Source organism: Microtus pennsylvanicus, chromosome 3 (assembly GCF_037038515.1).
Source record: "Microtus pennsylvanicus isolate mMicPen1 chromosome 3, mMicPen1.hap1, whole genome shotgun sequence".
Classification (NCBI taxonomy): domain Eukaryota; kingdom Metazoa; phylum Chordata; class Mammalia; order Rodentia; family Cricetidae; genus Microtus; species Microtus pennsylvanicus.
This window is the reverse complement of record NC_134581.1, coordinates 129,809,511-129,826,580: the sequence shown is the minus strand read 5'-3', so window position 1 is coordinate 129,826,580 and position 17,070 is coordinate 129,809,511. Positions and strand designations below refer to the sequence as shown.

The following is a 17,070-nucleotide window of genomic DNA, read 5'->3' as shown; positions in this document are numbered from 1 at the left end:
CACATCTTCCCAGGAAACATCAGGACATCCTTGGAAATGCAAATAGAATGAGAAGAGGAGGGAAATACTCTAAAAATACAGAAGAAAACTGAGCTGAAGAAACCGAAGATATGGCTGCAGAGAGTACAGAAAGGACTCTTGATGTGTGAGGAAAAATCAATAAAGGGTGACCAGTACCTAAGAAACTCTTAGACAATTCTGTGCACAGACCCAGTGGGGACATATCACCTCCTACCAAATTCTCTTTATCATTAATTGTTAGCCTGGAATAAGAGAGCTCTTGGACATGTGGAAGTTCTATAAACTTACTACTGCTCTCTCTCCCTCTTTCTCTCCTTTTTCTGAAGGAAAGAATTTTAAACACACCAAACAAAAGATGAATCTTAAGCCATCACAAATAAGGAACATCCTGGTCCCCTGCTATTAAAGGACTGGCTGCAAACCCCACAACCTCACCACTGTGGACTTTCTCTTAAAAGGGCTCATAACTGTGGCTATGAAACAAACATGGAAAGTTATAATTTTGGGAAGGGAATATACATAATGTGAATAACTAATAATTAACCAATAATGAATTGGAATAAGAATTGCACATTATAACTAACAAAACCCTAAAATGGCTAAGAAGATCAACTAATAAATTTGATTATTTTGCTTGGGAGAGATTCAACCAGTAATTTTACACTTCTTCCCTATTGAGAACTAAATAATTATGGGTTTCTACATATTTTGAGGTTATTTAAAAGACTGTATATTTTTTTCTGTACGTGATTGTAACTAAAGTCCCAGAACAGAGGATTATAGAGACCAAATAGTGCCATGTTCTACAAGAGCCCCTTTGGACAGACAAGCTGGCAGGAGCTGATACTCAAGCTGTCCATGGCCCGCACTCCCATCAACACATTGGAGCTGAGAGGTTCTGTGGAAACAGGGGCTCACTGTGGTAGAGTTCTGGAAACTTCTGTTTTATCCACAGGGAGAGTGTCTGCCTCAAATGGAGTGGCTGCTTCAGACAATCCTGCAGAACACCCATAGTGCAGACTGAGCTGTGTGGGCTTCTGCCCTCCACCGATAGATGGAAGCTTGCTGGGCCGTGGAAACCCACGTAGTCTCTCTACTGCAGTGAGATTGGCCTCCATCTCTTGGAGTTTAGGGACAGATGTGAATGTAGACAGGTGCCTGCTCTTCCTTGGGTGAATGATGCAGGCAGGAGGTTTGGCCGAGCAATGTGGGTGGCGAGGGAGAAAGGACACTGCGGTGGTCACAAGGAGAAATGTTTCCAGAAGCTCAGGTATTTGAACACTTGATCCCAAGTTTGGGAAGACGGTGTAGACTTTCTGGAGGAAGTACATCGCTGGGGGTGGACTCTGAGAGTTCATAGCCTCACCCTACTTCCGAGTCACGCTCTGCTTTGTTGATGTGTTTGAGGATGTGACCAATCAGCTTCGACAACGCCTGTAGAGTGCTGCCATGCCTCCTAACCATAATGGATTCTTATCCCTCTGGAATCATAAGCCCCACATAAGCTTTCCCCCTCCCCGCTAAGTTGCTTTTGGTCCTGGTGTTTTATCAGCAACAGATACAGATGCTAATACAGATGCTAATCATGAGTTAGCCTTAGATCCTTCCGGCATTAAGAACTTGCTAACCATAACACAGGAATTGAAGGAGCGGGCAGACAACATTCTGCTAGAGCACAGTGTATGTCCAGGAACTGTATGAGGCAGAGGGAGGGCACCCTGCAAGGTCTCCAGCAGATTCTGTGTACTGGAGGGATGAAAGGCAGTAACTGCATCCTCACTTCTCTGAGTATCTCAGTGATATTGAGATGATAACAGCATTAATTAAAGGGGAAAGTGAACCTGTCTCAAAATCGCTCCTCGCTCAACTGTTGCCTATTGTCATGACACAGACCTTCAAACTCAGTGGCTTCAAACAGTACACACTTATTGTCATGGTCTTAAGAATCAAGATGCTCATAGCTCATAAAAGGTTGAAATCAAGGTTATCAGTAGAGCTGAATCTGGTTCTCTGCTTTTCTAGCACAGAGGCTTCCAGAATGGACTTCCAGAATGGACCCTCCCTCCAGCTTCTAAAGCCAGCGATGCAAACACAGCCCTTCTCACTCCGCATCTTCTAGCTCCTCCTCCCCCAGAACATCTCTTTCTAGCTAGAGCTGGGACTGGTGCTCCTTTCTTAAGGGATGTGGTAATCAAGCATGGCTCATTTAGACAATAAGAAATCTATTGTCTACTAATGCCTGTAGAATCCCTTTGCCATATAATGAATCATTCACCGGGTCTGGAGGACAATGACATTTTTTGCATGACCATGATCCTGTCAATTATACCAACTCTGGCTCTAGGGAAGTGGTGACATAGAATAAATAAAAGAGCAACCACAGAGCCAACTTTCCAATCCCCTGGGTCAACTCTGGGCAACAGCAGGATAAAGCTTTGAAGTGCATATGAGATTCAAATTTTTATTTAGACAGCGAGATTCTTCTTTTTAATCCTTGAGAGTGGATTTTTAACTACAGAAAGAAGTTATTTTTCTATCCCAAAGTAACCAAGCCACCAAGCCTGTGTGTGACAGGGAAAGATAGTTATTTTCTATTGGTATCTGTCCCAGTTGGGTTTGTTCAAGCTGAGTCACACAGTTATAGTTTTGACTGCAGTGTATCTGTAATTTAGCACCCTATTTCCCCACCAATAACCCCCCCTTTTTTAAAAACTGTCCCGAGGAATGATCAAGGCAGCAGTCTAGAAAAGGGTCCTCACAAAAGCCTCACTTAGTCCTTCCTTCTTTTACCCGCTTTGAGTTTGTGTCTTGTTGTGCACTGTTACTGTAAGTTCTGGAATTGCCTTGCCTCTGTCTCTCTTTGCTATTCTATATTGCTGCAGAAAAGCCCCCTCACCTGCTCCCTTACGTCTGTTCTAAAATATCCTACTGGTTCTGAAGATATTAACATGGCCGTGTAATTAATCTCACTAGAGTGAATGATCACTGATCTCAGATCGAACTGAACACTGTCCAATACTCCTGTTGTATTTCTCTGATGGGCGCTCTCTTCCTCTCTCTCCTCAAACTTGCTAAACCAAGACCAGGTGAACGATCTAAATAGACCTGTTAGTCGTGAAGAGCTAGAAACCGTTATCAAAAATCTACCTTCCAAAAAAAGCCCAGGACCAGATGGTTTCAATGCAGAATTCTACCAGAACTTCCAAGAAGAGCTAATACCTATACTCCTTAATGTATTTCACAATATAGAAACAGAAGAGTCATTGCCAAATTCCTTTTATGAAGCTACAGTTACCCTGATACCAAAACCACACAAAGACCCAACCAAGAAAGAAAATTACAGGCCGATCTCACTCATGAATATCGATGCAAAAATTCTCAATAAAATACTGGCAAACCGAATCCATGGGCTGACTTTTCTCAGAGACTAACCGATGCATAGTTTCTCCATCTGTAGACACACAGGTGCTACATTTACCTGCGGTGTCTCATCAGATCCTAAAATGCACCCCTTTCTGCTTGGTATTGGTGAGGATGGTGCATAACTGTACGTTTATTAGAAAGTAGTCACATAGTACCCAAGGACATCTCCTTACGTTTAGTCCCAGAGGTCGGAATTTTAAAAGCTGCTTTGAATGTAAATATATTCAATTATATTATCAGGACAATTATTATTGTCTTGCTTCCTGCCCCCAATATATCCTGCCTGGAAGGTTTACATATATTTACATGCAGCTGTGAAAGCAAAATACTGTTTAACATTATCTGCCTACTTCTGGACACAGCCCAGCTGTAACAGGAAACGGCATTCCTGATTCCTAAATGAAGCTCTTCCCTAGCAGCTGATGGTTGGTCACTGGTAGCCAGTGAGAGTACATATAAGGTTAAAATACCAAGGAAGGTTGGATTTAGGAGCACTCAGTAAGAAACGCTGGCAGCCCACCCTTCAGCTTGGTCAATATGCCATCCATTCTTGAAAAGATATGTCCATGACTAGGAATCCAGGTGGATTCGACAGTTTTCTTTTCTTAGATTTTTTAGAACTACCCATGGAGCAAAGAATCATCAATGATGGGTCTTAATGGAAAGAACAATATGTCAAACTCAGGGAATGAAAAATTTCTGTCCGATTTTTATTTAAAAACAACGCTGGCGGTTCTCTCAGATGAGGCACTAGAATTTAGCGTGAACTAGAGAGACAGTACTGTACGTCACTAGGGTACACTAATTTTCCGCGCTTAGAGTCCATTCAGAAGGGATGCGGATGTTTAAGCCAACCTTACCTTTTCTCCAGAGTTGTCTTTAGCTGTTGGGATTTGCCAGGTGATGTTGGCAGAGTCTTGCTGTTCCCCAGTCTTAGCCTCGATGTCTTTTGGACAGCTGATCTGTGGAGCTTCCACATCTGATCCCCCCCCCAAAAAAACACAAATCAATTAAACACCACACCCTGACATGTACTTCTAAATTATTTTTAAAAGGTGGTCAAACAGGTTTTATTAATACTTTATAATTTTTAATATGCTGATTACCAATTATTAGGACGGCACAACTACTTTACATAGTTTATCTTAGGTGGCTTAGGAGCCCCCTGAACTGGGCCCGCCTCCATTCGCAGTCCACTGTTGGGAACTCATGCTTCACATGGGATTGCTGTGAGCCCGTGGAACTCTGTAGTCTGCCTCCCCTGCACCCTGGCCAAGAGCAGCTGCAGGTCCTTTCATCCTAAGTGCGAAAGCTGCCCCTGGCTCTTCCCAACCACCTGGCACGCTCACTCTCTGAGCCCTCATAGCCTCTGTTTTCCCAAACAGAAAACTCAGCAAGCCACGGCGAAACAGAAGTTCCTCGCCTGTTTACTTGAAGGAAAAGAGTATTTCTCTCCATGCTGTTTTGTTCAGTGCCTGGCATACAGTAGGAACTTGGTCAATGTTTTGTCTTTTGAATGAAACAGAGAAATAAGTGGAAGAAAAAGAAAGCTGACAGGGGCAAAAAGTACACTCAAAAATGGGGCCATCGATCAGAATTAATTAGCAGCCCCAGAAGATATTATCAAACAACAAATTAAAGCTAATGATACTTTTGACAATGCTTACACACTGCAAGAGCTGAATTAAGCCTGCTAGCATTGAAGTCAACTTCTTGTTATGGGTTAGAATACATCTTTTATTTCTACACGATGGTGAATGAGGTCTGCTCAATTTCCCAGACAGATAGATCTGAATTGCCTATACCGTGTCTCATTTCACTGCCTCTCTGGAATTTTATTCAATTTCTGTTTCCCCTATGAAGATGCACAGCTGCATACCGATAATCTGAAAAAAGAACGACATTGCAGTTTTCATTTCTAGTTAAGTAATAGTTTGATTGGATTTGAAATTTGCTTTTTATTTACTTTCCCCTCATCTCCTGAGGCACGGTTGCTTTTCTCTCTGTAATGTGAATCAGACTCAGCTCTCTGGTACAGTTTCTCTTTCTGCCTCACAGACTCTGCAACTTAGGCTTTATCCTCAGAGGAAGTTTGTCAGCCCCAATGCTCAGGGGCTTTGCGGGCTAAAGACCCAGATCTTTCAGGGAGGCTTTTCCATAGTAGGAAGGACAGAAAGGAAACTCATCCCTTTCCCGTCCAGTTTCTGGTTCTCTTCATGATGTAAGCATTGTGCTCCTCGATCTCATTCACAATTCTAAACTTCAATCTCTTTGGGTTGATCAGTTGAGGTATTCAAGTTTCTTATTTAGTACTTGTTTATTCCCAAGGGATTTTCAGTTTGATACTTCAAATTAGTGATATTTCAATAATATCCACTCTAGTAGTTATTTTTATACTTTCCCCTTATCTTCTGGAGCAGGACACACACACACACACACACACACACACACACACACACACACACACAGAGACACACACACATTTTTATTTTGGAGGACTCAATATCTACACTAATTTTTACTTCTCAGGACTCTTTCTTGTTTTTAACACTTTTTTTTTCACCCTGGGTTGCTCTTGCTGTGGGGTAAACAATAATGTAGCAAGATGCAGGCTTCAAAGTGCTTGTGGCCCATTCCTTTGAGCCAGCACTGTCCAGCAGGCATCAGAGGTTCTTCATACATCACCATCTCCCAAAGGGAACTCTCAGCTGATTCTGGCCCTAGCATCATCTTCATTTTCCTGTTTCTGCCGTCATTCTCTCCCAGCTGGATTTGCATAAATTCACTCTTTGGAACCAGAAGCTATTCTAGTTCTTACCTGTTTTTTACCTGCCATTTTACCATGGACTTGTGGTGAAATTCACAGAAGGGCAGCCCTATCTGACACCCATATGCCATTATGTAGGAACCTGGTTTTTCTCAGGCCCCATGCAGGCACCTACCTTTGCACACAGCTGTCTGAACCTTGGCACTCCACTTCCCAGATGTGGCACAGCTCACCTCTCTGGCCCCAGACAAAACGTATCCCGGGCGGCAGCTCAGCTGGCAGATCAACCCAGGCTTGGCCGGCTGCTTGCCGCAGCTAGGTGGAGATATGAGGATGCCCTTGGGCTTCTGGAAGGTGGTGCAGTGGCGTTCTGTTGCAGAGAAACGACAGCGCATCATTGGCATGCCCACAAAATAGAAACAACAGTCGTTTTCCCTCACCCCCAAGTGTAACTGTGCTACCTTAGATTGACATGCCCCACACAGAAGTGATTGCGTGTGACACTGTGTGTACAATGTATTAAAAAAAAACTGTGGAACTATCTCTTTGGTTATTTCTTCTTTAATTTGTTTGTGTTTTGTTGTCTTTATGAGACAGGGCCTCACGTAGTCTGGGCTGGCCTCAAATTTGCCAGGCAGTTAAGAATGGCCTTGACCTTCTCACCTTCCTGTTTCTATCTCCTTAGCATTGGGATTGAAAGCATGAACTGCAGCTCCTGGTTTTATGTGGGAGCAAACCCCAGGTTTCCTACAGGGTAGGCAAGCATTCTACTAACTGAGCTATATCCCCAGACCATCTTTTGTTATTTCGCCATCATATCAAAACTTTGAAAGTCTCTGTATATGTATTGCTCTTATGGGTTGAAGAATAAAGTTGTTTTGGCCAATGGCTTAGCAGAGTAAAGCCAGGCAGGAAATCTGAACAGAGATAAATAGAGTAGACTGAATCAAAGAGACACCATGCAGCTGCTAAAGGAGACAGATGCTCCAGAATCTTACTAGTAGGCCACAGCCTTGTGGTGATACACAGATGAATAGAAATGGGTTAATTTAAGATGGAAGAATTAGTTAATAAGGAGCCTGAGCTAATAGACCAGAGAGTTTTGTAATTAATATAGTTTCTGTGTGATTATTCAGGTCTGGGTGGCCAGGAAAAAAATGAGGACTTGCTGCTTACAAAATGACACCAGTGTGGGGCAAATCCATCCACATAAAAACTAAGAGAGCTTGGGAAGGAATTCTAGGCACAAAAGAACAGAGTGAAGCACAGCTTCTTGGTAGTCACCTTTTTTTTTTTTTTTAGATAGGCTCTATTTGCTGGCAGTGAGCAGAGGTGCTGCTTCTTTAAGAGAAGGCTTCCTGACTCAGCATAAGCAGCAAAAACTGTGAGGCTTTCTTAAAAACAGCTTCCTGGTTTGTGCTGGCAGAACGAACTCTGGCTCTTTTGGGAGGTCCTGCATTTAACTGGGGTTTGTGAGCAAAGTGCTACTAGTTGCTTAATGGTGATATAAAACCACTGTGTCCCTGGAGCTAGGGCCGTGAACATGGCTCACAGAGGTGGTGAATGTATCTCCGCCATGTTGGACTGGGCGGAACAAACAGGCAGGACTGTAGACTTGGTCCTAGTCATGCCTGCTTAGCATTAAAAAAAAAGGCACTCCTGGTCAGAAAATGATTACAGATATGCAATAAAGACAGATATAGACAATAAAAGACTTCTGAACAAGACACAGTGTGTTTAAAAATGTACATAGGCTTGGCAGAGAGAAAAAAATAATAAATAGTTTTGGAAAACAAAGTCTTTAAAGAGACAGTAAAAGTAATATAAAAGAGTATAGACAGTCACTGATTAAAGGAATAAAAAAAATAAGCCGCATAAAGATGGAATATACACAAGAGAGTCTTGATTATGTATATATTGTGTTTTCTTTAAATGTTTTGACTGCAGAGAGACATTTGATTCTGAAGGCTGCTAAGTTAAACCAACATAAAGGTATTTTGACTTCAAAATTTGAGTCTAAGGATATGTTACTTGGAAAAGAGGTTCTGCTTTTGTTTCCATAGAAGATGAGAACCTGTGGCTTTCTTCCTGGCTAATGTGGTTTGATGGAACAAGACCCCCTGAAAGGTATCTGTGAACCCTAAGAATACTTTGCCCAACAAACCTCAGAAAGCAGTTTGGAGAAAATTATACCCAAATTCCCAAAATGATTGTTTATAAATATTTAAAGGGGTATATGATATAGAAATGAATACTTTACATTGGTATGGACTTTGATTTATTGATACAAATTTAAGGACAATTTTCTAATATGTACATTTCTACTCTTGTTTGAGGTATTGTGTTTGTGCAGCTCACTTAAAAATGTAATGTATAATTTAAAATTACAAATTAATAGATAGTAATTTATAATATCAAACTTGTAGTTGTGTTAGTTAGGTTTCCTAGATATGCAGAGATATATTTCAGTTAATCTTCAACACGTCAAAGATCTACAGAATATGGCATTTAAAATGTTTTAAGAACATAGGCTTTTCTCTGCAGTGAGACATGTCTGCTTCTGGTAGCACCAATTACTTCAGAGAGATTGATGGGCATTGAAGAAACTTGTTATGGAATTTGCCTTCAGTGTGACAAGGCTAGTTATTTGGGCAAGAAACTGCTGTTGCCTGGACTGTTTGATGGTATGCTGTATGGACTAGACATGCAGGACACACAGAAAAGTGACTGCTGAGCTTTTCAAAAGATGGGATGATCCTTCAGGATTCCTGCTAGAAGGATTGGAGTGATTTAACAATGTATTTGACAATGCATCTATAGCTCCACAGATATGCATATGCACATGTTCATATGTTTCAGGAGAATGTGGTCTGTTCCAGTTCCTTGCAGAATCCTGAACAAATGAACTGCTCAGACCTCACACCTTCTGGCCACTTACCCACACACCGCGGTTCTGCACCATCCCACTGGGCGTTTCCTTGACAGGTAAGCTTAGCACTTCCTTCTAACCTGTATCCTTCATTACAGGTGACCAAACACAGGGTGTTGTAGGACATTTCCACAGTGGAGCAGCTGATGTGGCCATGTTTGGGCTGGCGGAGATGGGAGCATGTCCTCACTATAGAAAATGTCAACAATTACATTTTACTAAATACAGAGAAAAGCAGAAACTGTTACTTTAATAATGGCTTTGTATAATAACATGACTATTACCTGTTCTTAAGGATGAGGAGATAAAATAACCTCTTTTTTTTAAATGAAGTCCTTACAAACCTACATTTTATTTGCACCATTACAAATGTAGTTTGTAGCCCATGGGTGGGGAATTTAACTGTGTGAGGAGTCTATCTCTGATTAGATGAAGACAGCTATGTAACAACAAAGATTGTATCTGTGCCAGAGCCTGTGAATTACACACTGACTCAATTTGGATTTTATGGCTGTGAAGAGATACCACAACCATGGCAACTCTTATAAAGAAAAGCATTGGGGCTGGCTTACAGGGTCAGAGGTTTAGAACATTATCATCATGGCAGGAAGCACGGTAGCATGCAGGCGGGCATGGTGTTGTAGCTGAGCGTTCTGCATCTGGATTGGCAGGCAGCAGGAAGAGAGTGACACTGGGCCTGGCTTGACCATTTGAAACCTCAAGGCCCTCCTCTAGTGACATACTTTCTCCAACAAGGCCATACCTTCTCCAACAAGAGCACACCTCTTAATAGTGCCAGTCCCTCGGAGCCTATGAGGGCCATTTTCATTGAAAACCACACCCACTCAGTAGCCACTCTTCCCAGCATGACACAGCATCATAATGTGCCCATCATAGTTGCCCAACTTCACTGCCATTAATGAGAGCCAAGGAGATACAGCTGAATTTGGGTGAGACTTTCCAACCAATGGAGTGTTTTTTTTTTGTCTTCTCTTTGTCCTCTTCTTTTCTTCCCAAATAAAGGCATGGGAGAGACTACACCAGCCAGCTGTCACGTATTTACCAGCACTACAGGAAAAGTACCATGCATTAGAGGATGGTGTGGAAACATGAAGGAATCCTAGTCTCTGGTGATGGTGGGGTTCTTCCACCAGCTTGGGATTATCTATACTATCTTCCTTTAGACCACAGAAAAGCCTGAAACCTCGAGGCATTGGTAATTAGAATTTTGATACTGGGAGCTATGCACAAGTCAAATTCTTTCTATGCAGTACCAATTTGTTCGTTCCCTTTATCAATTCTCCAGGGAAAGATACTGAGTAAGAAACAAACAAAAATACCCTACAAAAGAGCTAAGTTCAGGGTCTAGAGACAGTACTGTGCACAACACTGAAGGCCAGAAGGTTATACAGCAATTGCTAAAGAATCTTCAGCGCAAGGCTTGGAAAGCAAGAATATTGTGAGGACCCCGAGTGCACTTTTATGTATGAGCAAGTTTTTTTTTTAATAGAAGAAATGTATACTTGTTTATTTTGAAAACTTTAAAAGAACAGGAAGGAAAGCTCATGCAAAATATTCAAGTGTGCATTCTACTTGGAGTTACTGGCAGATTTTATTCTGTGGGAACACATTCAAATTACATCAGTTGGCAGAGCATAAGTATTAAGTGAATTAAATATAAATTTCAGATTTATTACTCCATAGGGAAAATTCGAGAACTGAATGAGAGGAGAAATACAAAACCGTGTCCTTTGCTATCCCTGGGACAAGTTGGCCTGAAGTCAACTATTAATTAAATATTTATCCAAATGTCTGCCTGCCCTGGGGGACTGTTATTGAAGGAGTCCATCATGTACTGGGTCATGTCAACTGTCTTAGAAGGTAAGGGCAATAAATTCCTCTGACTGAGATACATAAAATGGAAAATCACATTAGGCAATTGCTTTTCATTTCTTAAGCACTCTATATTCTTCTTTCAAGAATAAGTATTTATCACCGGTTTTCATAGGTACACATTTAATTACTAGATTCAACTTACAATTTTTTTTGTTCCTCAATTTATATTTGTTTCAAAGAAACTCATATATAGTTGATGAAGAAAACAGCAACTTACTCTAATTTGATCATGTCACACTGTATACATGTATTGAATTATTCTACACCATAATGTACACAATACTATGGATAGATTATATAGCAACTAATCATTTAGAAAACATGACTAAAATTGAAAAATAAACACAGAAACCCAGTCTTGTAAAAGCGAACAATCTACGACACAGACAATGACAGACCTACAAATTTGCTGTGGGTTTCATCTTGAACATGAATTGGATTTTTTTTCAGATATATGCTTCTTGTCAATGTCCAAATTTTGATTCTGTCTATTACCAGAAATAATAGAGAAAAATCTGATGTAAAATGCAGGCATCTTGCTGTTGAAATGGTTTCTCAGGAGAAACACTAGTATTTCCGGAGTTCATTTACTGTGCTGCCGGGTTTTAGCTAGTTTTTACTGAGGCATCACCTAAGATTCCCTTAGTGGTTTAGAACGACATATAATTCAATGAAAATTAGAAATGACTCTAAGTGCTTTATGAAGGGGAACAAGCTCCACTAAGAGAAGCAAGAATGAAGCCTGTCAATCATCATTCAACATTACATAATATTGACAGTGTAGCATAAAACATGTAAAAGACAATTTCTGCTAATCGCTCTTTCCTGACTCAATTTTACATTTTTATAAAAACAATAATAGAGTTAAAAATTATCCTCTGTTCTTTAAGCTCTCTCTGTAAGCTACTTCTATATACTACACCACCCCCAGAAACAGAAGCCAGCCTTGCCCAGGAGAAGCATCTCAGAGCCCCAGATATAACATTGTTTATGAGCTGCTACTAAAGCCACACTCATGTCCATAAGGCTGTTTACTGCTGCTGGCTCTGAGGTGTGCTCCAATTTTACAGATAATAAATAAGAAAAAACACATTTTAGAGTTGATGACATATAGTATATGTCTTGTCGTATTGGATCTCAAGTAAATCCATAAGGCGTTGATAATATGGTAAAGAAAGAACCCAATCTTCATTCAGGGAAACTCTACTTATAGGTGAGGTAGGTAGTGACTTTGGTGGTGAAGCTGCAGGAATTTTAGGACAATCCATGGTTGTGGAATATTATTTTACCGGGCAATGGCGTGTTACGTCTGTTTATGTACTGGAATCTTACTTTAACCGTATAAAGGTGTGTTACATTTGTTGATGATGCATTTATTTAATCAAGTAAAGATGTGTAAAGATGTAAAGATTGAGTCGTGACAAAGTCACTGATACTCTAACTTATCTTCTGGGCTTCCTATTTTCAGTTTCCTTCCAAAATTGTGTAGGGTTGGATCTCCAACACAAGTTTCTAACCAAATAACACGCATGCATCCCTGAGTGAACCTGACACCACATACGGGCTAGAAAGAGGGAAGACTGCAGTGAACACCTTAGGGCCACACCTATCAGACTGAAGAGGTTGACGAGACACAAGCGCTTATGCAGACGAATATCAAAGGCATCATACAAGGCTTACAAAGGGACAGTTTTCCAAGAGGCACTGTGGACTTCTATAGCTGTTAGTGTAGGGCAGAAGGTTTGGGTTTAGATTATAGAAGACAGGGAGTCAAGGTTAGGACCTTTCTCTGAAGGGATGGTGGGCTGTCCACTCTGCTTTTCCCCTTTGAGAAGTCGTGTGGAGAAAGTTAAAATATCTGCTTTCTTCACTGTCCACTATTTGGAGAAAAAAATAGACATTTCACAGAGACCTGGGAACTGCCAGTAACTGGTGGCCTCAAGGAAAATATTTCAGATGTGGTCAGAACAATTATTTTAGTGAGGATGTGTGGGCTTTACTGCTTGACGGAAAATGGCTTCCTTTGCCTTCACACATCAACAGTGGCTTGAGACTGGAAATCAGTATTCTGAGTCCTTTCTCTCAGAGTCCTACATCTCCAGACATTTTGAATGCCCACTAAAGAGCCTCGGGCTGGTCGGAGCCTCTTGGAGGTAATGATATTTGTAATTAGGAAGCTAATGCTGTTTTGTGTTTTTCTGGGGCATTCAAAAATGTCACTAAGATTATTTCCAGACATCGATCTGTTTTTAATACTCGTTTCTGGCATTCACTAACTGATTTTGAACTAGATTCGAAGATTTTGGTTGTGCACATTTGTTTCTGAGATCTCATCTTGGGAGTATGTCCTTTGATCTTCTGCGGCCGCCGCTCCCCCCCCCCCCATCCACTCTCTGACTTCCTAACAAGAGAGAGGCACTTGCAGCGTCTGCTCTTCTGTCGATTTACGTGTTGTCAGAATTCTGTTATCTCTGAAATTATCCTCTACTACTTTCTCAGGTTTTATTTTTCAGTTTATTAATCTGGCTGTTGAGTATGCTTTATTGTACAGTAGTTTTGACCCCCCCCCCCTCACTCTAAGGATTCTCGTTACTCTTTGATGACTCCTCAATTCTTTGGGATCCTAGTCTTACTTTATTTGATGCAATTGCCTTTGAGGCTCAACTCTTTAATTTTTCATGCTTCCCTGTCAGCCATTTTTCTTTCTTCTTCTTTTTTTTTTTTTTTTCGAGACAGGGTTTCTCTGTGGTTTTGGAGCTTGTCCTGGAACTAGCTCTTGTAGACCAGGCTGGTCTCGAACTCACAGAGATCCGCCTGCCTCTGCCTCCCAAGTGCTGGGATTAAAGGCATGCGCCACCACCGCCCGGCTCTGTCAGCCATTTTTGTTCAATTTGCTGGCCATAGTTTGTCCTCAACTTTTGGCAGGCTACACGATAAAGATTTGATTGGAATACTTTCCTATTTATTACTGGGTTCAGTTTTAGTAGCTAATAAACACAGACAACGGATGTCTGTAGAACTTTCAAATGCTCTTGGAATGCAAGTCAGTGAGCGCCCCATACGGTTATAGATGCACAGAGGTTCTCAGGAGACAGCACCCTTTACCCAGTGATCTGGGTGAAACTGTGGCATCTTGGAGAAGTCAAGTCCTCAGTAAAAAACATTGATGATGGACAGAGTAAGGCTTCCAGTTTCAGTCATGAATAAATCAGTCCACCAAGATGTCCAAATAAGTCTGAACTTCAGAAAAATCAATTATTAAATTTTACATATACTTATATCCCAAATCTAGTACTCTTACAGAGTAGCATTGGGGGCCAGGCAGTTGGAGGGAGTCCTCAAGTCCTTTCCTTGGGAAGCCTCCGCCTTCCTGCCTTGTGAAGCTTTTGGAGGCTGGGGCTATGTAGTTGTAAGAACTAGGAACTCAGGTAACAGACGGTCAAATTTGGGGGGAGGATTTGAGACACCATTCTGTCCTTGCCGTGGAAGCCACGACTCCCACGGCTGTTCCCACTCTTTCTTACTGGCTTGACTTGGCTCCTTGGAATCTCACCATAACCCGTTCTCCACTTCCTAGAGCTGGAGACATTTGTGTTGAAGTGCTTCCGCTGCAAAATTCTGGTGTGATGCAAGCCCTGTCTTGTGGGGGGAATCCAGCCTTCACTCTGACTATCCCAAGTCTTGGCATCTTTCCTAATGTTCTTCTTACCCCATCTTGACTATGGAAGTTTGAGTAACCTGTCCATTTACCGCTAGACCAGCAGTTTCCAATCCGTGGGCCATGGCCCTTTTGAGGATCGAATGAACCTTTCACAGGCACCCATCAGACATCCTGCACATCAGATGTTTACATTACTATTCATAATGGTAGCAAAATTACAGTTATGAAGTAGCGATGAAAATAATATTATGGAAGGGGTCGCCACAACATGAGGAACTGTATTAAGAATTGCGGCATTAGGTGGGTTGGGAACCACTGCTCTAGACAGACATCTTCTTTGCCTGTTCATTAAAAGACTATGAATGGTGTAGTTGGCAATGATGGGGTCAGTCAAGCTTAGCGGTTCTCAGTCTTCCTCAGTTTTCCCTTTCTTAGGAGTAGGAGCAAATAACTGGCCCATTAGACTCCGAACTGCGAAAGTTGGACAGGACAACCAGGAAACGACATGAACTGGCCAGACTGCATACCTCTACAGAAGCTCTCTGTCCCAGACCACAAACCGTTGGGTTGACACAAATGGATGCTGCTTCCCACTAGGTCAAAGCCAGGACGACATCGGACCCCACAGGCTGCATTGAAGTGGTTTTTGCAAGTGTTTTGTATAAAAAAACCATTTTCAGGAGGCTTCAGGGCAGGGCAGTGGACAACTAACAGAGAAAAAACAAAAAGCAAAGTTGGATTTTGTCTATGTAACTGAATTGCTTCAGTTTATTTAGCAAAGCATGCCATCTGTCCAATGATCTGCCTGTCTGTCTCCATATATACATCTTTATTTCTAGATACTAATTTCCCACAGTCTTCCCGTTTGGCCCATCCAATTTTTAAGTATGTTTGGAACAAGAGCCCCTACATAGTAAGTATTACTACCAATTAAAATGTAACATAGGCTGGACACTGTCTTTTAAGCTTCAAAGGGTTTTATTTTTATACTGGTACAGATGAATGTAAGATTTCATAGACTCTCTCTCCAGCTCTGGTGCTGGACCCCAGGACTTCATGTGTCTAGGCACATGCTCTACCACCAAGATATATTCCCCAGTCCCTAGTTCTTGACTTTCATAGATCATTAGATATTTTCCCTATTAGTAAAGGTAGAATAAAATAATGAAGAGATAAAGAGCCAGGTGTGGTGGCACACACTTTTAATCCCAGCACTCAGGAAAATGTCACAGCTTCTGCCATGCACTATATACTATGTAAATATTTCTACTTTAGACACGATGGAAAAATATTTATGAAAAAAAAACTTTTTAAAAATGAATTTGAGTACTACCAGGTCCAAGACAAGCTGATTTGCCGTTCAAATTCATTGCTGATGTTGTAGTATTGTTCATTTCTAGGTACTAATTCATGGTTTCTGCAGTTACACTGCTCCTATGAGCTCAGATCTATTCTCTAGTTCAGGAAGCCTGTATGTTTAGTGCTAATAAATGCTATGTAATAGGAGCAAATGGCACCCCTGTCCCTGCAGTGTGACCAAAGACGGGGATGTGAAAGACCACCCTAAATGTATTGAGTGATGACACCACTCTGTACTACAGAGCTCAAGGTCAGCTTTCTAGTTCCTGTTTGCTCACAGTAGGTGGCTTACCATGACAGGTCTGACCAGATGTCCGGTACCCCTCTCGGCACACACAGTCTTCAGGAGATGTGCTTCCGGGTCGAGAGGTGTGGTTTTCATCAGGACACGGGATGCATGTGCTGATTCCTCCTGGAGAAGCTTCAGGTTTATACGTCCCCGATGGGCAAGCTGTGGGCAGAAAAGTGGCCATAGAAGTCTGTTTATGTACTATTTCCATAGAAACTTAGAAAAATATTGAATATAATGGGGTGGAGATAATCATTCTACATAGAAATAATTATTATATATTTCAGGCAGAAAAGAAGCTTTTAAAAAAGATTTTTTTTTGTATTTTTATGTGTGTCTTTTGCCTGCAGGTTTGTATGTGTATCACATGTATGCAGTACCAACAGAGGCCAGAAGAGGGCATTAGATCCCCTAGAACTGAAGTTATAGATCGCTTTTGCTTGTTGTGTGGGTGCTGGGACTCAAACCCACATCCTTTGGAAGAGCAGCTAGTGCTCTTAACCACTGAGCCGTTTGTCCCTAAAGGCTGACATATTTCATTTGTTATGTGTAAGGTATGAAACCTCTCTAAGCCAACACTAGTGTCTGTCATAAAATATGACATTATGACATGTCTGGGTTGATTTTTGGGAAAACTCCCACAGATTAAGCAAATCATAACAAATAGGAAATACATATTTCATCCCCCCATTCTGTGCAGTCACCCCACCTCTACCCTAAGATCC

The 17,070-nt window shown here is 41.5% G+C and overlaps 1 protein-coding gene across 1 annotated transcript in view; it reads right to left on the bottom strand.

Moving 5' to 3' along the window:
- Svep1 (sushi, von Willebrand factor type A, EGF and pentraxin domain containing 1) overlaps positions 1 to 17,070 on the bottom strand; it is a 156,204-nt gene that overhangs the window by 81,844 nt on the left and 57,290 nt on the right. Inside the window, exons 4-8 of the mRNA XM_075967148.1 lie at positions 16,349 to 16,507; positions 15,225 to 15,404; positions 9,150 to 9,329; positions 6,387 to 6,581; positions 4,305 to 4,423 (exon numbers count right to left, since the gene is read on the bottom strand). Of these exons, the coding sequence (XP_075823263.1) occupies positions 4,305 to 4,423; positions 6,387 to 6,581; positions 9,150 to 9,329; positions 15,225 to 15,404; positions 16,349 to 16,507 (833 nt within the window). The remainder of the gene's footprint in view (positions 1 to 4,304; positions 4,424 to 6,386; positions 6,582 to 9,149; positions 9,330 to 15,224; positions 15,405 to 16,348; positions 16,508 to 17,070) is intronic.